Consider the following 23142-nt stretch of genomic DNA (forward strand, 5'->3'; position numbering starts at 1 on the left):
GCAAAGCGTTAGCCACAAAATCAGCTAACGCTAACCTCCAATTATTACCCCGGTACCGACCAGGCTGGTGTTATTTAGGCTGGGGAGGGGCAGTAACAATGGTCCTCGCCCACCTTGGTAACATCATGCTGTTGCTGCTTGGTTGGTATCTGGCTGATACTGAAAATAGGGGGAACCCTATGTGTTTTTTTTTTCCATTATTTTAAATGTGTGTGGTTCCCCCATTTTTTCATTATCAGCCAGATACTAACCAAGCAGCAACAGCCTGACGTTACCAGGGTGGGCGAGGACCATTGTTACTGACCCTCCCCAGCCTAAATAACACCAGCCTGTTACCCCCTAGGCCCAGGAGTGCCATATTTGACGCTCTGGGCCTGTTGGTACAGGCTCTTTCAGGCACCCATGTGGCGGTGGGTACCGGGGTAATGATTGGGGGTTAGCGCTAACTGATTTTGGGGCTCATGCTAAGCCCTGGTTTAGTAATGGATTTTGTCTACAAGACTACTTCCACTACTAAGCCTGAAAATTAAATAATAAAAAACACAACACATTGAAAAAAATGTTTTATTTAAAAAAAAAAACACTCCCCCACAGCCCTCATTAACCCTTTTATTGACATTTGAAATTTTTTATGTAAACTGGACTCTCACCCCTTTGAAAATATCATGTAAAGCAGACAATATACATGGACACACCCACTTTTACAAAACTGACATGAACAGTGTAACCCGCGGCACAAACCTCTTTGAAAATGTGGGCGATACTTTTCGTGCCAAAATTTTTTTTTTTTGGCGCAAAATTCTTTGAGAATCTCCCCCTCTGTGTACTTTATAAAGATTTATGATTTTACTATTGTGCAGAGTTTTGTTCGGCACACACTGCTGCTCCGGCACTTTTAGCTATGCGAGAAGTGTACAGCGGGAAAATGCCACAGCTCTGTGAAGTGTGATGTAGAGAAGGAGTGCACGGTACAGCGAGGGGGGCGTTTCTATATTTGCACAAAATTTATAAAAGGACATGCGCAACTTTAGTAAATATTGAGCAAGAGTGTTAATTAGACAAGCAGTGTAAAGGTGTAGATCGGGGTCTACAATAGACACCTAATGATACATCTACCCCATAGTCCTTGTGGCTTTATAGATGTTTATTTGTTCTGAAAACAAGAATAGGGGGGAAAATCTGAGTGTGGTTCAGGACCTCTGCAATTTACTAAGGGTACCTTCACACACAAATAATCTGCTGCATATTTTTTATGAATATTTTGTGCAGCTAATTTTGCTACCCATGCTTTTTTTTCATACGGTGACCGGATCCGGCTCGGTAATGTCGAAACGGGCGCTCCCATATCCCAGCCAGACCCGGCCTGCATCTCAGATTAAATAGTCTCTCCGGTCAGCTTGTTTTTGCCACGTATACGGTTTTGTGACGGAATAAAAACCGTGCTATGATATAATTTTTAGTCCGGCCACAAAACCGGATACAGGGCAAAAATGAGCCCACTAGAGTCACTATCTTCCTCTGGTTGGCTCATTCAAATGGGCTGGGTCCAGTCAGGATATGGGAGTGCCCAGTTTTTACATTTCCCAGCAGGATCCAGTCACTGCATAAAGAAAACATGGTGTCAATGCACCCTTAATCAGTTTCGAAGAATGAACCTCTAATGGTAGTTTTGCTGTGGGGATCCTCCCTTACTCATCACAATTGTTCCAGTACATTGAAAAACACCAATCTTATTTGAAAATCAACATTAATGTGTTATTTTCATATGTACAGAAGTACCTGTGATATCACAGAAAAAAAATAATGCTTATATAAGTTACTAGGTCTTGCAGATGCTTTACATGTGTTTTCAATGTGTCTAGTGTCTGTATTTGGCTCACAAATCCCTCTGGTCTGCTGCTCACACATTCTGACATCCATACCCCTTCCAGAGCAGTGGATGCAATGAGCCCGCCCTTACTCACCATGCATTCACTTCCTCCCTAAGTCTGCTGTACTGTGTTGTTTCTCTCCATCATCTCCATCACTGCAGGCTGCTCTGTAACCCCCTCTTCTCTGTTTTTATGATGCAGTCTGATAGACAGGACAGGAGTTAGCACAGAGGATTGCTAGTCCTGCTCTCACTTCCCGCACTTTGTCCCAGCCTGTGCTTCAGAGAGGATTATGTTCTGATTGGTATGAGGAACCTCAGTGGTCTTTCTTTTACAAGTTATCATTTCTATAAAAAGGAGGTACTCTGGTTGGAAAAAATTTTTTCTCTATCGGCTCCATTGGGGACACAGACCTTGGGTATATGCTGTTGTTGCTAGGAGACTTGACACTATGGAAACAAAAAAGTCGGTTCCTCCCAGCAGGATATACCCACCTACAGAGCCTGAGGTAATCAGTTTTAGCTTAGTGTCTGCAGGAGATAGACACTGGTCTGGTGTTCTCCAGACCTGGTCATTTATTTTTTAAGATTAGGGACGTTTAGTTAGATTTTTCTTTCCCTCTTCTTTTCAGGTGGGGACTCAGGAACAAAGCGTTCACTGTTTTCCCCATTTGGGATTGAGGGGGCACAGACATCGTGGATGTACTGTCAACCCCCTCTCGCCAACGGTCAGCGCCTGGGGTTGTACCTCATGGGTCCGGGTCCCCCACTTTTCCCTGCTCGTCTCGCTTTTACAGCCCGGCATGATGAAGGCGACTATAAGCTGGCTGCAGACTTCATTAGGAAGACTTCATTAAGTAAGTTCTTCTGACAAAAGGTGAGTATTTTTTCCCCCCTTTTCTTTCAGGTTTTTATGGTTGCAACCTCTGAAGACCCCCTAGTTTCAGCCCACTCCTTTTTCCTTTAGCTCCCTCATCCCTGGATGTGGGGAACCCTCTTATGTCAGTGGTGTAGGACTGGAACACTCACTATCAGTGGTGTAGGACTGTATATCAGTGGTGTAGGTGTCACGATTCGGCTGGCAGGAGGTGGATCCTCTGTGCCAGAGAGGGATTGGCGTGGACCGTGCTGGTGGACCGGTTCTAAGTTGCTACTGGTATTCACCAGAGCCCGCCGCAAAGCGGGATGGTCTTGCAGCGGCGGTAGCAACCAGGTCGTATCCACCAGCAACGGCTCAACCTCTCTGACTGCTGAAGATAGGCGCGGTACAAGGGAGTAGACAAGAGCAAGGTCGGACGTAGCAGAAGGTCGGGGCAGGCAGCAAGGATCGTAGTCAGGGGCAACGGCAGGAGGTCTGGAACACAGGCTAGGAACACACAAGGAAACGCTTTCACTGGCACAATGGCAACAAGATCCGGCGAGGGAGTGCAGGGGAAGTGAGGTATAAATAGGGAGTGCACAGGTGAACACACTAATTAAGCCAACTGCGCCAATCAGTGGCGCAGTGGCCCTTTAAATCGCAGAGACCCGGCGCGCGCGCGCCCTAAGGAGCGGGGCCGCGCGCGCCGGGACAGGACCGACGGAGAGCGAGTCAGGTACGGGAGCCTGGGTGCGCATCGCGAGCGGGCGCCACCCGCATCGCGAATCGCATCCCGGCTGGGAGAGGTATCGCAGCGCACCCGGTCAGCAGGTCTGACCGGGGCGCTGCAATTGCGAGGATGTTGCGAGCGCTCCGGGGAGGAGCGGGGACCCGGAGCGCTCGGCGTAACAGTAGGACTATGCCCTTCTTTTTCTTCTCCCGGCGCTGTATATGCTGATGCCGGCATTTCAGCGGGCATTTATTTTCACTTCGGCAGCGGAGCGCTGACGACGGCTCTCTGCAACCAGCGAGAGCCGGCCCCTATTCCGGCGCTTACTGCGCACGGAGCTCAGTTGTTCCTCCTGTCCTCCTGTCACCCCGAGAGACCCTTCTCCCAATCAAGTATTGGAGCTGAGGGCAATCTGTCTCTGCCGTTACATTGGGACATCCTTCTTCAGGGCCGTCCGGTTCGTGTCCAGTCGGACGACCCCACTGCTGTGGCGTACATCAATCGCCAGGGCGGCACTCGCAACTCTACGACGAAGGCCGAAGTATCCAGAATTCTCCTCTGGGCGGCACTCAGAGTTCCAGCCATCTCAGCGATTCACATCCCGGGAGTACACAACTGGGAAGCAGACTTTCTCAACCAGTCCTCATCCGACCCCGGCGAGTGGTTCCTTCTCCGGAGGTATTTGCGGAGATCTGCATCCTCTGAGGCACTCCATACATGGAACCTCTTTGCATCCCATGATAACCAGAAGCTTCCCCTCCTTGTGACAAAGGCCCGGGACCCTCGGGCTCTGGCTGTTGATGCTCTGGTGATTCTTTGGTCGGGCTTCGCCCTACCCTCTCTGTTCCCTCCTCCTCCTCAGGGTTCTGAGGAAGCTCAAAGCTGAGGGCGTCCCCGCCATTCTCGTGGCTCGGACTGCCCTCGGAGGACGTGGTATGCCGATGTAATCCGACTTCTGGATGACGTGCCTCTGTGCCTCCCGCTTCGTTCTGACCTCTCTGAGTCCCCTGTGCCACCCAAATTTGCTGTCGCTGCTTTTGATGGCATCGCGGTTGAAACCGCGGTTCTAAGGGCCGAGGTTTCTCATCCCTGGTGATTCGCACCATACACAGGGCGCGCAAGCCCTCCTCCGCAAAGATTTACCATCATACATGGCGGTCTTCTTTTCTTTGGTACGAATCTCAATCTTTCTCAAGTTGTCTTCTCCGTCCTCTGACTTCTTTCCTTTTTGCAGTCGGGCTGGAGCAACGATTAGCTCTCTGATCCCTGAAAGGTCAGATCTCGGCCCTCACCATTCTCTTTAATTTCAGGGAGGTTTCCCTTGGTCTCCTTCCTGGAAGGTAGCATTCCTTATTGTAATTGCCTCTATTAGATGGGTTCAGAGCTGGTGTCTCTCTCTTGCCGCTCTCCCTTCCGGATCATCCACCAGGACAAGGTTGTTTTTTTGTCCGGTTCCGTCTTTTTTACCTAAGGTGTTTTCTGCCTTCCACCTCAATGGAGACATCGTCCTCCCATCCTTTTGGTCCACTCCATCTCATCCCTAGGAGTGTTTGCTCCATGGGCTGGATGTGGTGCCGGCTGTACGAACCTACCTCTCTGTCACTTCTTCCTTTCGTCAATGTGACTTCTTTTTTGGTTACGGACAGTCGCGTGAAGGACAACCTGCTTCAAAGGATTTCATTTCGCGGTGGCTCAAGTCTGCCATTTAGGTAGCTTACCGTAGTAAAGGGAGGCCTTCTCCCTTCAGGGTTTCAGCGCATTCCACGCGCTCTTTCGGAGCTTCCTGGGCTCTCCGTAACAGGGCTTCAGGCTCTCAAGTCTGTAAGGCGGCTACCTGGTTGTTCTTGCACACTTTTACTAGCTTCTACCAGGTTTATACCTTTGCATCAGCGGATGCTAGTCTGGGCCGTAGGGTGTTGCAGGCGGCGGTGGTCCAGCCTGCCCCTGATTGTTTTCTGTGCCCACCCTAGGGACGGCTTTGGTACGTCCCAAGGTCTGTATCCCACAATGGAGCCGATAGAGAAAAGGAGATTTTTATGCTTACCGTAAAATCTCTTTCTCGAAGGATCCATTGGGGGACACAGCTCCCACCCTTTCTTTGGTGTTCCTAGTTTGGTTACCTGTCCGAGGGTGTGTTCAGTTGTTTTTGGTTCTGTGGTTACCTCAGACGGTACTGTCTCCTAGCAACAACAGCATATACCCAAGGTCTGTGTCCCCCAATGGATCCTTCGAGAAAGAGATTTTACGTTAAGCATAAAAATCTCCTTTTTCTAATCAACTGGTGCCAGAAAGGTAAACAGATTTTTTTTAATTGCTTCTATTCAAAAATCTTAATCCTTCCATGATTTATTAGCTGTTGTATGCTCCACAAGAAGTTGTATAGTTCTTTTCTGTCTGACCACAGTGCTCTCTGCTGACATCTCTGCAGGAACTATCTAGAGAAGGAGAGGTTTGCTGTGTGGATTTGTTCCTGCTCTGGACAGTTCCTGACACGGACAGAGGTGTCAGCAGAGAGCACTGTGGTCAGACAGAAAAGAGCTATACAACTTCCTCTGAAGCATACAGCAGCTGATAAGTACTAGAAGGATTAAGATTTGAAATAGAAGTAATTTACAAATTGGTTTAACCCCTTAACCCCTTAAGGACTCAGCCCATTTTGGCCTTAAGGACTCAGACAATTTAATTTTTACGTTTTCATTTTTTCCTCCTCGCCTTCTAAAAATCATAACTCTTTTATATTTTCATCCACAGACTAGTATGAGGGCTTGTTTTTTGCGCGACCAGTTGTCCTTTGTAATGACATCACTCATTATATCATAAAATGTATGGCGCAACCAAAAAACACTATTTTTGTGGGGAAATTAAAACGAAAAACGCAATTTTGCTAATTTTGGAAGGTTTCATTTTCACGCCGTACAATTTATGGTAAAAATGACATGTGTTCTTTATTCTGAGGGTCAATACGATTAAAATGATACCCATTATTATATACTTTTATATTATTGTTGCGCTTAAAAAAAATTCACAAACTTTTTAACCAAATTAGTACGTTTATAATCCCTTTATTTTGATGACCTCTAACTTTTTTATTTTTCCGTATAAGCGGCGGTATGGGGGCTCATTTTTTGCGCCATGATCTGTACTTTTTTTTGATACCACATTTGCATATAAAAAACTTTTAATACATTTTTTATATTTTTTTTTTAAATAAAATGTATTAAAAAAGTAGGAATTTTGGACTTTTTTTTTTTCGTTCACGCCGTTCACCGTACGGGATCATTAACATTTTATTTTAATAGTTCGGACATTTACGCACGCGGTGATACCAAATATGTCTATAAAAAATGTTTTTTGGGGGTAAAATAGGAAAAACGGACGTTTTACTTTTTTATTGGGGGAGGGGATTTTTCACACTTTTTTTACTTTTACTTTTACATTTTTTTACATTTTTTTTTTTACACTTGAATAGTCCCCATAGGGGACTATTCATAGCAATACCATGATTGCTAATGCTGATCTGTTCTATGTATAGGACATAGAACAGATCAGTATTATCGGTCATCTTCTGCTCTGGTCTGCTCGATCACAGACCAGAGCAGGAGACGCCGGGAGCCGGACGGTTGAAGGAGAGGGGACCTCCGTGCGGCGTTATGAATGATCGGATCCCCACAGCAGCGCTGCGGGCGATCCGATCGTTCATTTAAATCGCGAACTGCCGCAGATGCCGGGATCTGTATTGATCCCGGCACCTGAGGGGTTAATGGCGGATGTCCGCGAGATCGCGGGCGTCGGCCATTGCCGGCGGGTCCCTGGCTGCGATCAGCAGCCGGGATCAGCCGCGCATGACACGGGCATCGCTCCGATGCCCGCGGTTATGCACAGGACGTAAATGTACGTCCTGGTGCGTTAAGTACCACCTCACCAGGACGTACATTTACGTCCTGCGTCCTTAAGGGGTTAAAGGGGTTTCCGTTTTTCCACTTTCATTTTTTCCTCCTTACCTTTAAAAAATCATAACTCTTAGAATTTTGCACCTAAAAATCCATATGATGGCTTTTTTCTGCGCCAACAATTCTACTTTGTATTGACATCAGTAATTTTTCCCAAAAATATAACATGAAACGAAAAATAATCATTGTGTGACAAAATTGAAGAAAAAACACCATTTTGTAACTTTTGGGGGCTTCCATTTCTATGCAATACATTTTGGGTTAAAAATGACACCTCTTTATTCTGTAGGTCCATACGATTAAAATTATACCCTACTTATATAGGTTTGATTTTGTCGTACTTCTGGAAAAAATCATAACTACATTAGGGCAAATTTTTTGCGCCGTGATCTGAAGTTTTTAGCGGTACCATTTTTGTATTGATCTGACTTTTGATCACTTTTTATAAATTTTTCATGCAAAATACGCCATTTTGGAATTTGGAATTTTTTTGCAGGTACGCCATTGATGGTGCGGTTTAATTAACAATATACTTTTATAATTCGGACATTTCCGCACACGGCGATACCACATATGTTTATTTTTATTTACATAGTTTTTTTTTTATGGGAAAAGGGGGGTGATTCAAACTTTTATTAGGGAAGGGGTTAAATGATCTTCATTAACTTTTTTTTCCACTTTTTTTTGCAAAGTTATAGCCCCCCGTAGGGAGCTAAAAAAACTACACACATTGATCTTTTACACTGATCAATAGTTTCTCATAGGAAACCATTGATCGATGATTCTGCCGCTTGACTGCTCATGCCTGGATCTCAGGCACTGAGCAGTCATTCGGCGATCGGACACCAGGAGACAGGTAAGGGGACCCTCCTCGTGTCCTACAGCTGTTCGGGATGCTGCAATTTCACCGCGGCAGTCCCGAACAGCCCATTGAGCTAGCCGGGGGTAGTTTAGTTTCACTTTAGACGCGGCGATCAACTTTGAACGCCGCGTCTAAAGGCTTAATAGCTCGCGGCACCGCGATCAGTGGCGCGCTATTAGCCACGGTTCCCAGCCGTTGTTAGAGGCCGGGCCCGACCCCCTATGATGTGAGGCCACGCCATGACCCAGCGTTATAGAAAGGAAGCAGACTCAGTGCGTACAGGTACGCGCTGTGTCCTTAACCCCTTGGGGACAGAGCCCATTATAACCCTAAGGATGGGAGTATTTTTTGGAATTCTGACCACTGTCACTTTAAGCATTAATAATTCTGGGATGCTTTTACTTTTCATTCTGATTCCGAGACAGTTTTTTCGTGACATATTCTACTTCATGTTAGTGGTAAATTTTCGTCGATACTTGCTAAATTTCTTGGTGAAAAATTCTAACATTTTATGAAAAAATAAAAAATTTAGCATTTTTCTAACTTTGAAGCTCTCTGCTCGTAAGGAAAACAGACATTCCAAATAAATGATACATTGATTCACAAATACAATATGTCTACTTTATATTTTCATCATAAAGTTGACATGTGTTTACTTTTGGAAAACATCAGAGGGCTTCAAAGTTCAGCAGTAATTTTCCAATTTTTCACAAAATTTTCAAAATCGGAATTTTTCAGGGACCAGTTCAGTTTTGAAGTGGATTTGAAGGGCCTTCATATTACAAATACACCCTAAATGACCCCATTATAAAACTGCACCCCTCAAAGTATTCAAAATGACATTCAGAAAGTTTGTTAACCCTTTAGGTGTTTTACAGGAATAGCAGCAAAGTGAAAGAGAAAATTCAAAATCTTCATTTTTTACACTCACATGTTCTTGTAGATCCAGTTTTTGAATTTTTACAAGGGTAATAGGAGAAAAAGACCCCCAAAATTTGTAACCCAATTTTTCTCGAGTAAGGGAATACCTCATGTGTATGTAAAGTGTTCAGCAGGGCAGTAGAGGGCTCAGAAGAGAAGGAGCAACAATGAGATTTTGGAGAGTGAATTTTTCTGAAATGGTTTTTGAGGGGCATGTCACATTTAGGAAGCCCCTATGGTGCCAGAACAGCAAAAAAATAAAAATAAAAACAAGGCATACTATTTTGGAAACTACACCCCTCAAGGCACGTAACTTTTCGTGTTAAAGTCGGATGTGTAAATGAAAAAAAAAATGTTTTCCCTAAAGTGCAATGGGAGAAAATGCCCCCTCAAATTTGTAACCCCATCTCTTCTGAGTATGAAAATACCCCATATTAGGACGTAAAATGCTCTGCGGGCGAACTACAATGCTCAGAAGAGAAGGATTCACATTTGGCTTTAGGAAAGCAAATTTTGCTGAAATGGTTTTTGGGGGGCATGTCCCATTTAGGAAGCCCCTATGGTGCCAGAACAGCACAAAAAACCCACATGGCATACTATTTTGGAAACTACACCCCTCAAGGAATGTAACAAGGGGTACAGTGAGCCTGAACACCGCACAGGTGATTGATGAACTTCCTGAGGAAGTCGCAATTAGCGGCGGAACGCGTGGAGCTGCTGTGGTCCCCTGTCCTGGTGAGGTATCCCTGGGTCACACATTTATATTTGTGATCAGTGATATATATCTTTTTCCCTTGTTTCGTAGTATTGGGCTCTTGATTATTCTCAGTTTATTTTCTGATATATTGTAAATTTTTTTATTGCTCGTACGGATATAGGTTTCTACCTCCCTGTGTGTTGGGACACCCACCAGGGACCATTGTTGGTCTGGCAGGGGGCCTTAGGTGTTTTTGTAGAGCTACAGCCCTCCACCTGATTTATGTATGTGTTTTTAAGTGGTTTTAAATTTTGGTGTTGCGGCCTTATGTATTAGTATTAATAAAGATGTGTATATTTTCTGTATGATTTCTGGTGTGCATCTTCTATAGTGGTTACTCCTTCCTCCTTTCAGTATACTTTCGTTAAAGTGGGACGTGAAAATGAAAAATTTGATTTTTAACACTAAAATGCTGGTGTTACCCCAAACTTTTCATTTTCACAAGGAGTAATAGGAGAAAATGCCCCACAAAATTTGTAACCCCATTTCTCTCGGGTAAGGAAAGACCTCATAGGTGGATGTAAAGTGATCTGCGAGTGCACTAGAGGGCTTAGAAGGGAAGGAGCGACACTGGGCTTTTGGAGAGCGAATTTTGCTGAAATGCTGGGGCATGTCGCATTTAGGAAGTCCCATGATGCCAGAACAGTAAAAAAAAAAAAAAAAAAAAAAACACATGGCATACTTTTTTATAATTTAGAATTTAATAAGGGGTGCAGTGAGCATTTACACCCCGCTGGCATTTGACAGATCTTTGGAACAGTGGGCTGTGCAAATGAAAAATAAAATTTTTCATTTTTACGGACGACTGTTCAAAAAATCTGTCAGACACCTGTGGGGCATAAAAACTCACTGTGCCCCTTGTTACATTCAGTGAGGGGTGTAGTTTCCAAAATGGGGTCACATGTGGAGGGGGTCCACTGTTCTGGCACCATGGGGGCTTTGTAAACACACATTGCCTTCAATTCCAGCCTAATTCTGTCTCAAAAATCCCAATGGCGCCCCTTCTTATCTGAGCATTGTAGTTCGCCCGCAGAGCACTTTACATCCACATATGGGGTATTTATATACTCAGAAGAAATGGGGTTACACATTTTGGGGGGGCTTTTTTCCTATTACACTTTTGGGGTAAAATTTGGGGTAATGCCAGCATTTCAGGGGGAAAAAAACTAATTTTTTATTTTCATGTCCAAGTTTAACGAAAATTTGTTAAAGACCTGAAGGGTGTTAAGGCTCACTATACCCCTTGTTGCATTCCATGAGGGGTGTAGTTTCCAAAATGGGGTCACATGTGTTTTTTTGTTTTTTTTTTGCCTTCATGTCTGAACTGCTGTAACGATCAGGCCTAAATTGGTGATTTGCACAGGGGATCAACCACCCCTGTGCAAATAACCAATTTAGGCCTCAAATGTACATGCGTTAGAAATTTTGGGGGTCTTTTTCTCCTTTTACCTCTTGTGAAAGGAAAAGTATGGGGCAACACCAGCACGTTAGTGTAAATTTTTTTTACACTAACATGCTGGTGTAGCCCCCAACTTTACCTTTTCATAAGGGGTAAAAGGAGAAAAATCCCCCCAAAATTTGTAACGCAATTTCTCCCGAGTACGGAAATACCCCATATGTGGCCCCAAACTGTTGCCTTGAAATACGACAGGGCTCTGAAGAGAGAGCGCCATGCGCATTTGAGGCCTGAATAAGGAATTTGCAATAGGGGTAGACCCCGTTACCTACAGTAAAACCCTACAGCAGTGTTTCCCAAACAGGGTGCCTCCAGCTGTTGCAAGACTCCCAGCCTGCCAGGACAGTCTATGGCGGTCTGACAATACTGGGAGTTGTGGTTTTGCAACAGCTGGAGGCTCCGTTTAGGAAATACTGCCGTATGAGAAGTTTTTCTTTTTAATTGGGGGGGGGGGGGGATAGACGAGTAAGGGGGTGTATATGTAGTGTTTTACTTTTTATTATTTGTTAGTGTAGTGTTTTTAGGGTACATTCACACAGGCGGGGGTTCACAGTAAGTTTTCCTCTGGGAGTTTGAGCTGCAGCTCAAACTTGTAGAAGGAAACCCACTGTAAACCTGCCCGTGTGAATGTACCCTGTACCCAAACCTTCAGCTGTGGCAAAATGACAACTCCCAGAATGCACTGACAGACCGTACATGCTGGGAGTTGTAGTTTTACAACAGCTCTAGGCACACTGGTGGGGAACCACTGAGTTAGAAAACAGACTCTAGCTCAGTGATTCCAACCCGTGTGCCTCCAGCTGTTGCAAAACTACAACTCCCAGCATGTACGGTCTGTCAGTGCATTCTGGGAGTTGTAGTTTTGCAACAGCTTGAGGCACACGGGTTGGAATCACTGAGTTAGGAAACAGACTCTAGCTCAGTGTTTCCCAACCAGTGTACCTACAGCTGTTGCAAAACTATAATTCCCAGCATGGCCAGACAGTCAGGGATGCTGGGAGTGTAGTTCTGCAATATCTGGCCCTTCAGATGTTGCAGAACTACAACTCACAGCATGCCTGGCTGTCTGGCCATGCTGGGAATTGTACTTTTGCAACATCTGGAGGGCTACAGTTTGGAGACCACCGTATAGTCAGTGCTTGCTGAAAGTTGTAGTTTTGCAACATCTGGAGGACCACAGTTTAGAGACCACTACACAGTGGTCTCCAAATTGTGACCCACCAGATGTTGAAAAACTACAACTCCCAGCATGCCCAGACAGCCTTTAGCTGTGTGGACATGCTGGGAGTTTTAGTTTTGCAGCTTTTAGAAGGCCACAGAGAAGATCACTTACCGCGATCTTCGCTGCAGCCTTCTCCATGCCGCACTTTCTGGCCGCTCCTCCTGTGTCGATGCCGCTGGTCCAGGATGCCTCCGCCGGTCCGGGTAAGCCGGGCCATGCTCCCCCCTCAGCTCCGATCATTCTTATTTTCCGGACGATCGGGTCACCCGATCGACCCGGATCGCTGCAAATCGCTGGTCTGAATTGACCAGCGATTTGCAACGATCGCCGATATGGGGGTGGTCTCAGAACCCCCCTAGGCATTGCCACGAGATGCCTGCTGATAGATATCAACAGTCATCCCGTTCCAATCACCGCCCGGCGAGCGGCGGTGATCGGAAATGCGGAGGGCGTATAGGTACGCCCTCTGTCCTTAAGTGACGGGACGTGAGGGCGTATGCATACGCCCTCCGTCCCCAAGGAGTTAAGGGGTTAACATTTTGGCACCAGTTGATTTAAAAAAAAATATTTGCCACCAGAGTACCCCTTTGATGTTTTGCCTAGGCGTAAATCATATAAAAAGTGTTTGATTCTGCCAGTGCCCATTTAAGGATGCAGGGTGTAAATGTGCACCTACTCTTGGTGTTTGAAGTGTTCTCTCAGGAGCTAAGCATGCTACATACCCGGTGGGTTCTGGTTGCTCATAGCAGCTAATGCCGTACATTGCCAATTGGTCCATTGTCTGTCATTGTTCGACTAACCATATACAGTCATGGCCGTAAATGTTGGCACCCCTGAAATTTTTCTACAAAATGAAGTATTTCTCACAGAAAAGGATTGCAGTAACACATGTTTTGTTATACACATGTTTATTCCCTTTGTGTGTATTGGAACTAAACCAAAAAAGGGAGGACAAAAAGTAAATTGGACATAATGTCACACCAAACTCCAAAAATGGGCTGGCCAAAATTATTGGCACCCTTAACTTAATATTTGGTTGCACACCCTTTGGAAAAAATTTACTGAAATCAGTTGCTTCCTAAAACAATCAATATGCTTCTTACACACCAGAATTTTGTAGGACCACTCTTCCTTTGCAAACTGCTCCAGGTCTCTCTTATTGGAAAGGCGCCTTTTCCCAACAGCAATTTTAGGATCTCTCCACAGGTGTTCAATGGGATTTAGATCTGGACTCATTGCTTGCCACTTCAGAACTCTCCGGCGCTTTGTTGCCATCCATTTCTTGGGCTTTTTGACATATGTTTTGGGTCATTGTCCTGCTGGAAGACCCAAGATCTCAGACGCAAACCCAGCTTTCTGACACTGGGCTGTACAGTGCGACCCAAAATCCATTGGTAATCCTTAGATTTCATGATGCCTTGCACACATTCAAGGAACCCAGTGCCAGAGGCAGCAAAACAACCCTAAAACATCATTGAACCTCCACCATATTTCACTGTAGGTACTCTGTTCTTTTCTTTGTAGGCCTCATTCCGTTTTCAATAAACAGTGCAATGATGTGCTTTACCAAAAAGCTCTATCATGGTCTCATCTGTCCACAAGACATGTTCCCAGAAGGATTTTGGCTTACTTAGTCTTACTTTTTTTAATGTCTCTGTGTCAGTGGGGTCCTGCTGGGTCTCCTGCCATAGCAATCATTTCATTTAAATGTCGACCGATAGTTCGCACTGACACTGATGCTCCCTGAGCCTGCAGGACAGTTTGAATATCTTTGGAATTTGTTTGGGGCTGCTTAGCCACCATCTGGACTATCCTGCATTGACACCTTTCATAAATTTTTCTCTTCAGTCCACGCCTAGGGAGATTAGCTACAGTGCCATGGGTTGCAAACTTCTTGATAATGTTGTGCACTGTGGACAAAGGCAAATCTAGATCTCTGGAGATGGACTTGTAACCTTGAGATTGTTGACATGTTCCCACAATTTTGGTTCTCAAGTCCTCAGACAGTTCTCTTGTCCATGCTTAGTGTGGCACACACAGACACACAATGCAAAGATTAAGTGAACTTCTCTCCTTTTTATCTGCTTTCAGGTGTGATTTTTATATTGCCCACACCTGTTACTTGCCCCAGGTGAGTTTAAAGGGGCATCACATGCTTGAAACAATCTTATTTTTCCACAATTTTGAAAGGGTGGCAATAATTTTGTCCAGCCCATTTTTGGAGTTTGGTGACATTATGTCCTATTTGCTTTTTTCCCTCCCTTTTTTTGGTTTAGTTCCTATACACACAAAGGGAATAAACATGTGTATAGCAAAACATGTGTTATTGCAATCCTTTTCTGTGAGAAATACTTCATTTTCTAGAAAAATTTCAGGGGTGCCAACATTTACGGCCATGACTGTAGTTACGTGATCAAAGTTGATTTCAGCGTCTAAATGTGCTAAAAATTGTTGCTGGTTAGCTCAGGGAGCTGATGGGGACCATGTAGTGAAATTGCGGGTCTTGATCAGTTGGGAGCACAGACGAAGGTCTATTACTTGGATTCAGTCTGTGCGATTGGTTCTCCAATAGTGCAGGCAGCCTCAGCAGCCTTTAGCAATAGAGTGACAATAACACTGATCAATGATGTTCTATGGCATAGCATTGTGCAGTGTATGCAACTGAAATATTACATGTAATAGTCCCCTATGGAGACTAAAAAATAGTGAATGAAATGTAAAAAAAATATTAATAAATGTGAATAAGCCCTATCCCTCATAAAATTTTCAATCAACCCAAAATAGAACGTAAATTAAACCACACAGTCAATGGCGTCATTGTAAAATGTCCAGAGTTGCTGATTTTCGGTCACTTCAGGTACCAGAAAAAAAAAATAATAATAAAAAGCAATTATAAAAAAGGTTACGGATAAAATTATAGGGGCCAGAAGATGACAATTTAAAGCATAATAATTTTTATACAAAAAAATTATAATAGTGAAACAAAACACAAACTACATAAATTGGGTATTGTCATAATCGGATGGACCTACAGAGTAAAGATTATGCAGGAGATTTATCAAAACTTGTGTAGAGGAAGAGTGCTGCAGTTGCCCATAGCAACCAATCAGATTGCTTCATTGATTTTTAAGACACCTTAAAATGAAAATTGAAAGAAGCTATCTGATTGGTTGCCATGGGCAACTGCACCACCCTTCCTCTAAACAGGTTTTGATAAATCTCCCCTTATTTGTCCTTTTTTTTTAACCAAAAAATGCACTGCATGAAGACAAAAGCCTCCAAAAGTTGCAATCTTTTTCAATTTCACTACACAAATAATGTTTTTTGTTTCACCATAGATTTGCTGGTTAAATTAGTGTTTTCCATTGGTTGCACAAAAAGAAAGCCCTCATATGGGTCTGTAGGTGAAATATTGAAAGGCTATTAGAAGGTGAGGAGGAAAAAACGAAAGAAGCTGAAAAACAGCTGCATCCTTAACCTGTTCAGTACGCAGGTCGTATGGGTACGCCCTTGTGTCCTGTTCCTTAAAGGGGTACTCCGCCCCTAGACATCTTATCCCCTATCCAAAGCATAGTGAATAAGATGTCTGATCGCAGGGGATCTCGGCTGCAGCAGCGGCTGCGTAATGACGGGGGATACAGGGGCCAGAGCACCATGACATCACGGCTCCGCCCCCTCGTAATGTCACGGCCAGTCCCCTTAATCCAAGCCTATGGGAGGGAGCGTGACGGCCGCCACACCCCCTCCCATAGACTTGTATTGAGGGGTCAGGCTGTGACATCACGGCTCCACCCCCTCGTGACATCACAGCCCCTGTATTGCCACAGAGTGAGTTTGCTCTGTGCAGTAATGACATCGGGGTGCTGCAGCCGAGATTACGGGAGTCCCCAGCGGCGGGACCTCTGCGATCAGACATCTTATCACCTATCCTTTGGATAGGGGATAAGATGTCTAGGGGCAGAGCAGCCCTTTAAAGGACACAGGGCATACCTGTACGCCCTGGTCCTGTTACCAGGGTTTGAAGCATGCTCACGTGCTGAGCACAGTGCTTTAGCTCCCATTGCTGCTGTTATATACACTCATTGTCTATCCATGTTCTTTTTTTTCTAAACTTTAATGTAAACAAAAATTATTAAAGGAAATCTGCAGTGTAAGAAACCTAAGTGTCTAATCGTGGGGGGGGGGGGGGTCCGCACTCTGGGACCCTCTATGATTTCCTGTATAAGGCCCTGGCTCTATCGCGGATCTCCCGTGCAGCATGATGCCGCGGCCAACATGCCCCCTCCATGTATCTCTATGGGATAGGCAGAGATGCAGCATTTGTGGAATGACAAGAAAGAAGGATTTATACTTCTCCTTCCTTTTAGACCCATTTCTGGCTTTGGCTCAAAAACTGCAGTGGCAGCCCCTCTCCCCTCCAGCCTAAAAGTGTATGAGTGTGTTGAGTAACTTCTGCTGTTTGTACTTATTAAACATAAACATAAAATTTGAATTTCAAATGAGAATAGTGTTTCGTAATCTATTAGAACCTCTATAATTCACTGACTGAAGGGGATGATACAGTAAATTTTATGTTTAATAATAGTAGTACATATAATGATTTTCTTTTTGGCCAGAATTACATTAAAGGGGTAAAAAAAAATTATGGGCCCTGTACTGCACTACCTGGACTTACTTTTAAAAAAAATAAAAAAATCGATTTGCTGTGTGATAAGGTCCCCAATGCCCAATCTCTGGTTTATTCATTAGAGATACTGTGGAGTCATACATTCGATAGGAACATTTGCTGTCAGATATCATACAGACCTCCAGCTGAAGGACGAATTTCTGGATCTTTCACTAGACACCTTTTGATGACATCACGAAGAACAAGAGGACATGAGGCAGGTGTGTCATCATTCATCATTGCCCATAGGTTTTGGTGCATGTCTTCAGGCTTTTCTGCTGATAAACCTAGAAGAGGAGCTGAGTAAATGTTAACAGTACCCAATACTGCACAAAGTACAAGGTGATCACGCTCTGGCGCAAAAAACACACTACACTATGGCACTTAAACCATATTTAAATACATACATGTATATAAATCTTCTAGATGATGTCTACTGACTGCACACCACAAGTCTCCACAAATACAGTACTCTAAAGGAGAACTCCGCAATAGGAAAATTGCCCGTCATACACCCAGCAGTACAAAAATAAAGAGGTGCATACCTTCCTTCACTCCCCCGGTGCCTATGGTAACCCGATCCGGTCTCCGCCGCGATCCTCTTCTTGGTTGCCGGTGGTCGGAGAGTCATACTGCACTCAGCCAATAACCGGACGCAGTGAAGTCCCGACTCAGTCAGCGATAGGCTGAGCGGCAGTGTGACGTTTTTGGCCCCGGCAGCAGGTGCCAGTGTAGTGAAGAATTGTGTGTCCTGAAGCGTTCTCACACTGCCGCTCAGCCTATTGCAGGCCAAGTCTGGACTTCGCTGCTGCCGGTTATTGGCTGAGTGCAGTATGACTCGCCGACCACCGGCAACCAGGAAGAGGATCGCGGCGGAGACCGGAGCCGGTTACCGGAGGCCCCGGGGGAGCGAAGGAAGGTATGTACATCTTTATTTTTTTACTGCCGGGTGTATGACGGGCAATTTTCCTATTCCGGAGTTCTCCTTTGACATCAGGTAGATCGAATTACATGCAGCATAAATGGATACAGTATAGCACAGACCCCTATTACAATTCTGCATACAAGAGAGCAGGTGACATCTTTACTGGCTAGCACAAGGATTTTGCTCTTGCTCTTTATAGTGGGGCTGTAGCTCTTTTTGCACACTCGTGTAGAAACATTCTGTTGCCCCTGTCTGCATAGTCCAAGTATGGAACTAGTATGTTCTCAAGTTTACACATTTACCTAAGACAGTGCCAGACAGAAGCATTGATAAAGTAATTGACAACTACTGTACTTCTTCTTTCATTACATATACATCTATGATTGGGGACTTTCTTCATTCTTGGGTGTTACTTAAGATGGAGGTACAGAGTGGTATGTCAGTTTAATGTATGCAGATTTGTAAAAGGGGTCTGTGCTATAGTGTATCTGTTTTTCTGCAGGTGATTCTATCTACCTGAGGGTGATCAGACTACGGTATTTGTCTAGCGTAGACAGGGGCAACAGAATGGTTCTACACAGGCGTACAAAAAAAAAAAAAAGCTACAGCACCGCTACAAAAAGCAAGAGAAAGGTCCTTGTGCTAGCCAGTAGTGATGTCACCTGCTCTCTTGTATGCAGATTTGTAATAGGGTTCTGTGATATACTGTATCGTTTTATGCTGCATGTTATATGATCTTCCTGAGGGTGATCAGAATATGGTATTTGTGTAGAATTGTGGTCTGCAGTCAGCAGACATCTAAACGATTTATATATTTATATACATGTAGTATATATATATATATATATATATATATATATATATATATATATAATATATATATATAATATATATGTAATATATATGCATGGTTTAAAGTGTACCTGTCATTTCACAGAAAAAATTATGCTTATGTTTCTAACTTCTGTATTTGGCTCACAAATCCCTCTGCTCTCATGCTCACTCAGTCTGCCTTCCGCATTGAGCCTTCCCTGACTCACCATGCATTCACTTACTCCCTGAGTCTGCTGTGCTGTGCTGGGTCTCTTTATCCAATCACTGCCCACTGCTCTCTAACCCCCTCACAGGAATCTGAAAGACAGGACAGGAGTGAGCACAGAGGAGTGCTGGACCTGCCCTCATTTCCTGTACTTTTTGTCCCAGCCTGTACTTCAGCTGGGACAAAGATGTTGCTGCAGCCGGACAGGACTATGATAATGACGGTATGGGGACCCTTATTTGTCTTTTTTATAAGCCAAAATTTCTCTAAAAAGGAGATGCAATTTGAAAGCGTAATGTTTTCCAAGGGTAATGTTTTGCCATGATGTACAAAATATAAAGTTTTTTTATTCTGACAGTGCCCATTTAAATGCCATAGTGTATTTTTTTTTTTTATGCCAGAGTTTGATCACCTTTGTACTTTGTATTTGCTTTATAGGTGGTTAACGGGGTCCCACCTAGCACAAGTGTAATTCTCTACAAATGACACAATACTGTCCACTGTACACCAAGCTGATACATCAGTGCTCAACTTTCTGTCAAAGCTGCACCTTGACTCCTGATTTTGTAGTCCCCTTTATTATATATACAGTACAGACCAAAAGTTTGGACACACCTCATTCAGAGTTTTCATTATTTTCATGACTATGAAAATTGTAGATTCACACTGAAGGCATCAAAACTATGAACTAACACATGTGGAATTATATACATAACAAAAAAGTTTGAAACAACTGAAAATATGTCATATTCTAGGTTCTTCAAAGTAGCCACCTTTTGCTTTGATTACTGCTTTGCACACTCTTGGCATTCTCTTGTTGAGCTTCAAGAGGTAGTCACCTGAAATGGTTTTCACTTCTTAGGTGTGCTGGTGTGGAGGAGGAGGTGTGATGGTGTGGGGGTGCTTTGCTGGTGACACTGTTGGGGATTTATTCAAAATTGAAGGCATACTGAACCAGCATGGCTACCACAGCACCTTGCAGCGGCATGCTATTCCATCCGGTTTGCGTTTAGTTGGACCATCATTTATTTTTCAACAGGACAATGACCCCAAACACACCTCCAGGCTGTGTAAGGGCTATTTGACCAAGAAGGAGAGTGATGGGGTGCTGTGCCAGATGACCTGGCCTCCACAGTCACCAGACCTGAACCCAATCAAGATGGTTTGGAGTGAGCTGGACCACAGAGTGAAGGCAAAAAGGCCAACAAGTGCTAAGCATCTCTGGGAACTCCTTCAAGACTGTTGGAAGACCATTTCAGGTGACTACCTCTTGAAGCTCATGTGGAGAGAATGCAAAGCAATAATCAAAGCAAAAGGTGGCTACTTTGAAGAACCTAGAATATGACATATTTTCAGTTGTTTCACACTTTTTTGTTATGTATATAATTCCACATGTGTTAATTCATAGTTTTGATGCCTTCAGTGTGAATCTACAATTTTCATAGTCATGAAAATAAAGAAAACTCTGAATGAGAAGGTGTTTCCAAACTTTTGGTCTATACTGTATGCACTAAAAACATTTTCTTCTCAGGCCATGAGTTTCTTTCTCTTTCATCTATTTAGCAGTTCCAGGTGGAAAGGGACAGCCTGGTGACAGATAATATACAGTGAAGGAAAAAAATATTTGATCTGATTTTGTATGTTTGCCCACTGACAAAGAAACAGTTGGTCTATAATTTTAATTGTAGGCTTATTTAAACAGTGAAAGACAGAATAGCAACAAAAACAATCCAGAAACCCACATTTCAAATACGGTATTAATTGATTTGCATTTTACTCAATCCATCAGCAAAAGGAGTTCTCCTAACCTCAGTTTGTTACCTGTCCACAGAAGCAATCAATCAATCAGATTCCAAACTCTCCACCATGGCCAAAGAGCTGTCCTAGGATGTCAGGAACAAAATTATAGACCTACACAAGTCTGGAATGGACTACAAGACCATCGCCAAGCAGCTTGGTAAGATGTTTACAAAAGGTAGTTATTCACAAAGGGAAGAGACACAAAATAAGGCTCCTTTCACACTATGAAAAGGACCCGTTATATAACACCCGTTATAAAATTGTGGGCGATCGTGGGGTAAAATGGCCATCAGAAAAGCCCTAACTTACGTTAGTAAATCCCATTATAGTCTATATAAATTTACAAAAAATTAGCAAAAAAAGGGAGCACTACAATCTGAAGAGGAAACACTTAAAAATATATTGGAGTACATTCACCTGGTGTGAGCAGTGAGTCCCGAAGATTTGGGACTCACTGCAAACACCACCAGGGCCACATAGGTACAATGTAGATATTGGGGCGTTCCGCCACCAAGGCAGGTATCCAATCAGGATTGGAGAGCGTCAAGGTAAAATCCGGATGCAGATGAAGAAATGAAACCACGGCACTGGGTACGCTTTGCAGTTAAAAGTTCTTCTTTATTGCAGCATAGCGGGTCAGTATGGGAGTAGGACCAGAACGCCGACGAGCGCTGGTTTCGCGTGCGAACACGCTTTGTCAAGGCATTAAAATTATAAATAGATAAAGGGGCAGTGGGTGCATATGACCCTTTACAGCCATTTAAATGGCCGGATCTTCACATGCACCCACTGCCCCTTTATTTATAATTTTAATATCTAATATCCTTTTATAAACTGTATTGTCTAAGTGATTCTATAAAGATGTAATGAAAATGTGTTTTTTTCTATATGAAATAAGTTTTAATTGAAATGCTGTACCTGTCGTTTTCTGCGCTCTTACTTCCGGGTCTTGGTTTCCTTATACGTTCCACCATTCCAGGAAGTGACATCGGTGGAACGCACGTCTGGTCAGGTGACCTGACGTCCGCTGGATGCCACTTAAGCAGAGGAGCACGGACCATGTGACCTTACCGGAAGCATGGGGGAACGCCGGACCCGGGAAAGAGCGCGGAAAAAGCAAGAAACATCCGGTAAGCAATTGTTTTACATGTATTTAAACTGTGTTAATATTGTCCATGTCATGCCTGATGAAAGAGGTAACGGAAGCCTTTTTAACCTCAGAAACGCGTTGCCCATAAAAACTCATGAATATGTACAATAGCCTGATCTATTTGTCCATATGACCGGTTGGAGATAGAAGAATACACTACATGCCATCCTGGAGGGGGGTATGTAAATTTCTTTTGTATCCCCCAAACGCGGAGTAAATCAGAATTCCATATATATTGCACTTTCCTTCTCCTAAACTGATGCCCTCCTGAGCGCTGGTTGTTTTTTCCTTTTAAAAATACCATTATAGTCTATGGGATTGTTCTAATACACGTTTTAACCCGTTCTTGTCCGTCATTTATAATGCACGTTATTTTGGGACGGGAGATAGTGCATGCACTATTTCTCCCGCTACTATCTCCCGTCCCAAAATAACGTGCATTATGAATGACGGACGAGAACGGGTTAAGCTGCAGCGCCCCCCACAATTGGAATGGAATGGGATAACAAGTGAAATGTGGACTACCCCATTAATTACTTGGTAAGGATTTGCCAAATGTTAAAACAATTACAGTGACCCCCCGACTTATGATGGCCCCGACATATGATCATTTCAACATATGATGGCCTCTCAGAGCCCATCGTATGTTGAAGGCAGCATCGACATATGATGCTGCTGTGTTGGGGCCATCGTACAAACAGTTATCTGACAGCGCTGACAACTTCAGTAACTGACAGATAGTTGTTTAATGTGCCCCGTGTGCCCCATTCTGCCTCCTGTTACTCACATGCTGTCCTGCTAACTCACGCAGGCTTCCACTGTGAGCTCTGTGTAAGCCCCGCCCCCCAGTGCAGCCATAGCCAATAGCCTGCAGCATCTTGCTGCAGGCATCCAATGAGCTGCTGGCTGCCCTCCCCTTCCTTTCCTATAGAGCT

At 44.0% G+C, this 23142-nt stretch overlaps 1 protein-coding gene and 1 long non-coding RNA gene across 4 annotated transcripts in view; one reads left to right on the plus strand and one right to left on the minus strand.

The window, feature by feature from the left end:
• LOC130276291 (mixed lineage kinase domain-like protein) overlaps window positions 1-23142 on the minus strand; it is an 82140-nt gene that overhangs the window by 3795 nt on the left and 55203 nt on the right. Inside the window, exon 10 of one of the 2 annotated variants that reach the window (XM_056525462.1) lies at window positions 17434-17580. In XM_056525462.1, coding sequence (XP_056381437.1) covers window positions 17434-17580 — 147 coding nt within the window. Of the gene's footprint in view, window positions 1-17416; window positions 17581-23142 lie in introns of those variants that run through there. The other variant, XM_056525463.1, reaches the window with a different exon arrangement.
• Window positions 1615-22631, plus strand: LOC130276293 (uncharacterized). Of its 2 annotated transcripts, XR_008845074.1 has the most exons (5): window positions 1615-2175; window positions 17377-17514; window positions 21089-21214; window positions 22037-22187; window positions 22279-22631. It is a non-coding gene; the product is annotated as an uncharacterized LOC130276293 (long non-coding RNA). The 2 variants fall into 2 exon arrangements; XR_008845073.1 differs by having other exon boundaries at window positions 22037-22631.

This window comes from Hyla sarda, chromosome 6, assembly GCF_029499605.1.
Source record: "Hyla sarda isolate aHylSar1 chromosome 6, aHylSar1.hap1, whole genome shotgun sequence".
Classification (NCBI taxonomy): domain Eukaryota; kingdom Metazoa; phylum Chordata; class Amphibia; order Anura; family Hylidae; genus Hyla; species Hyla sarda.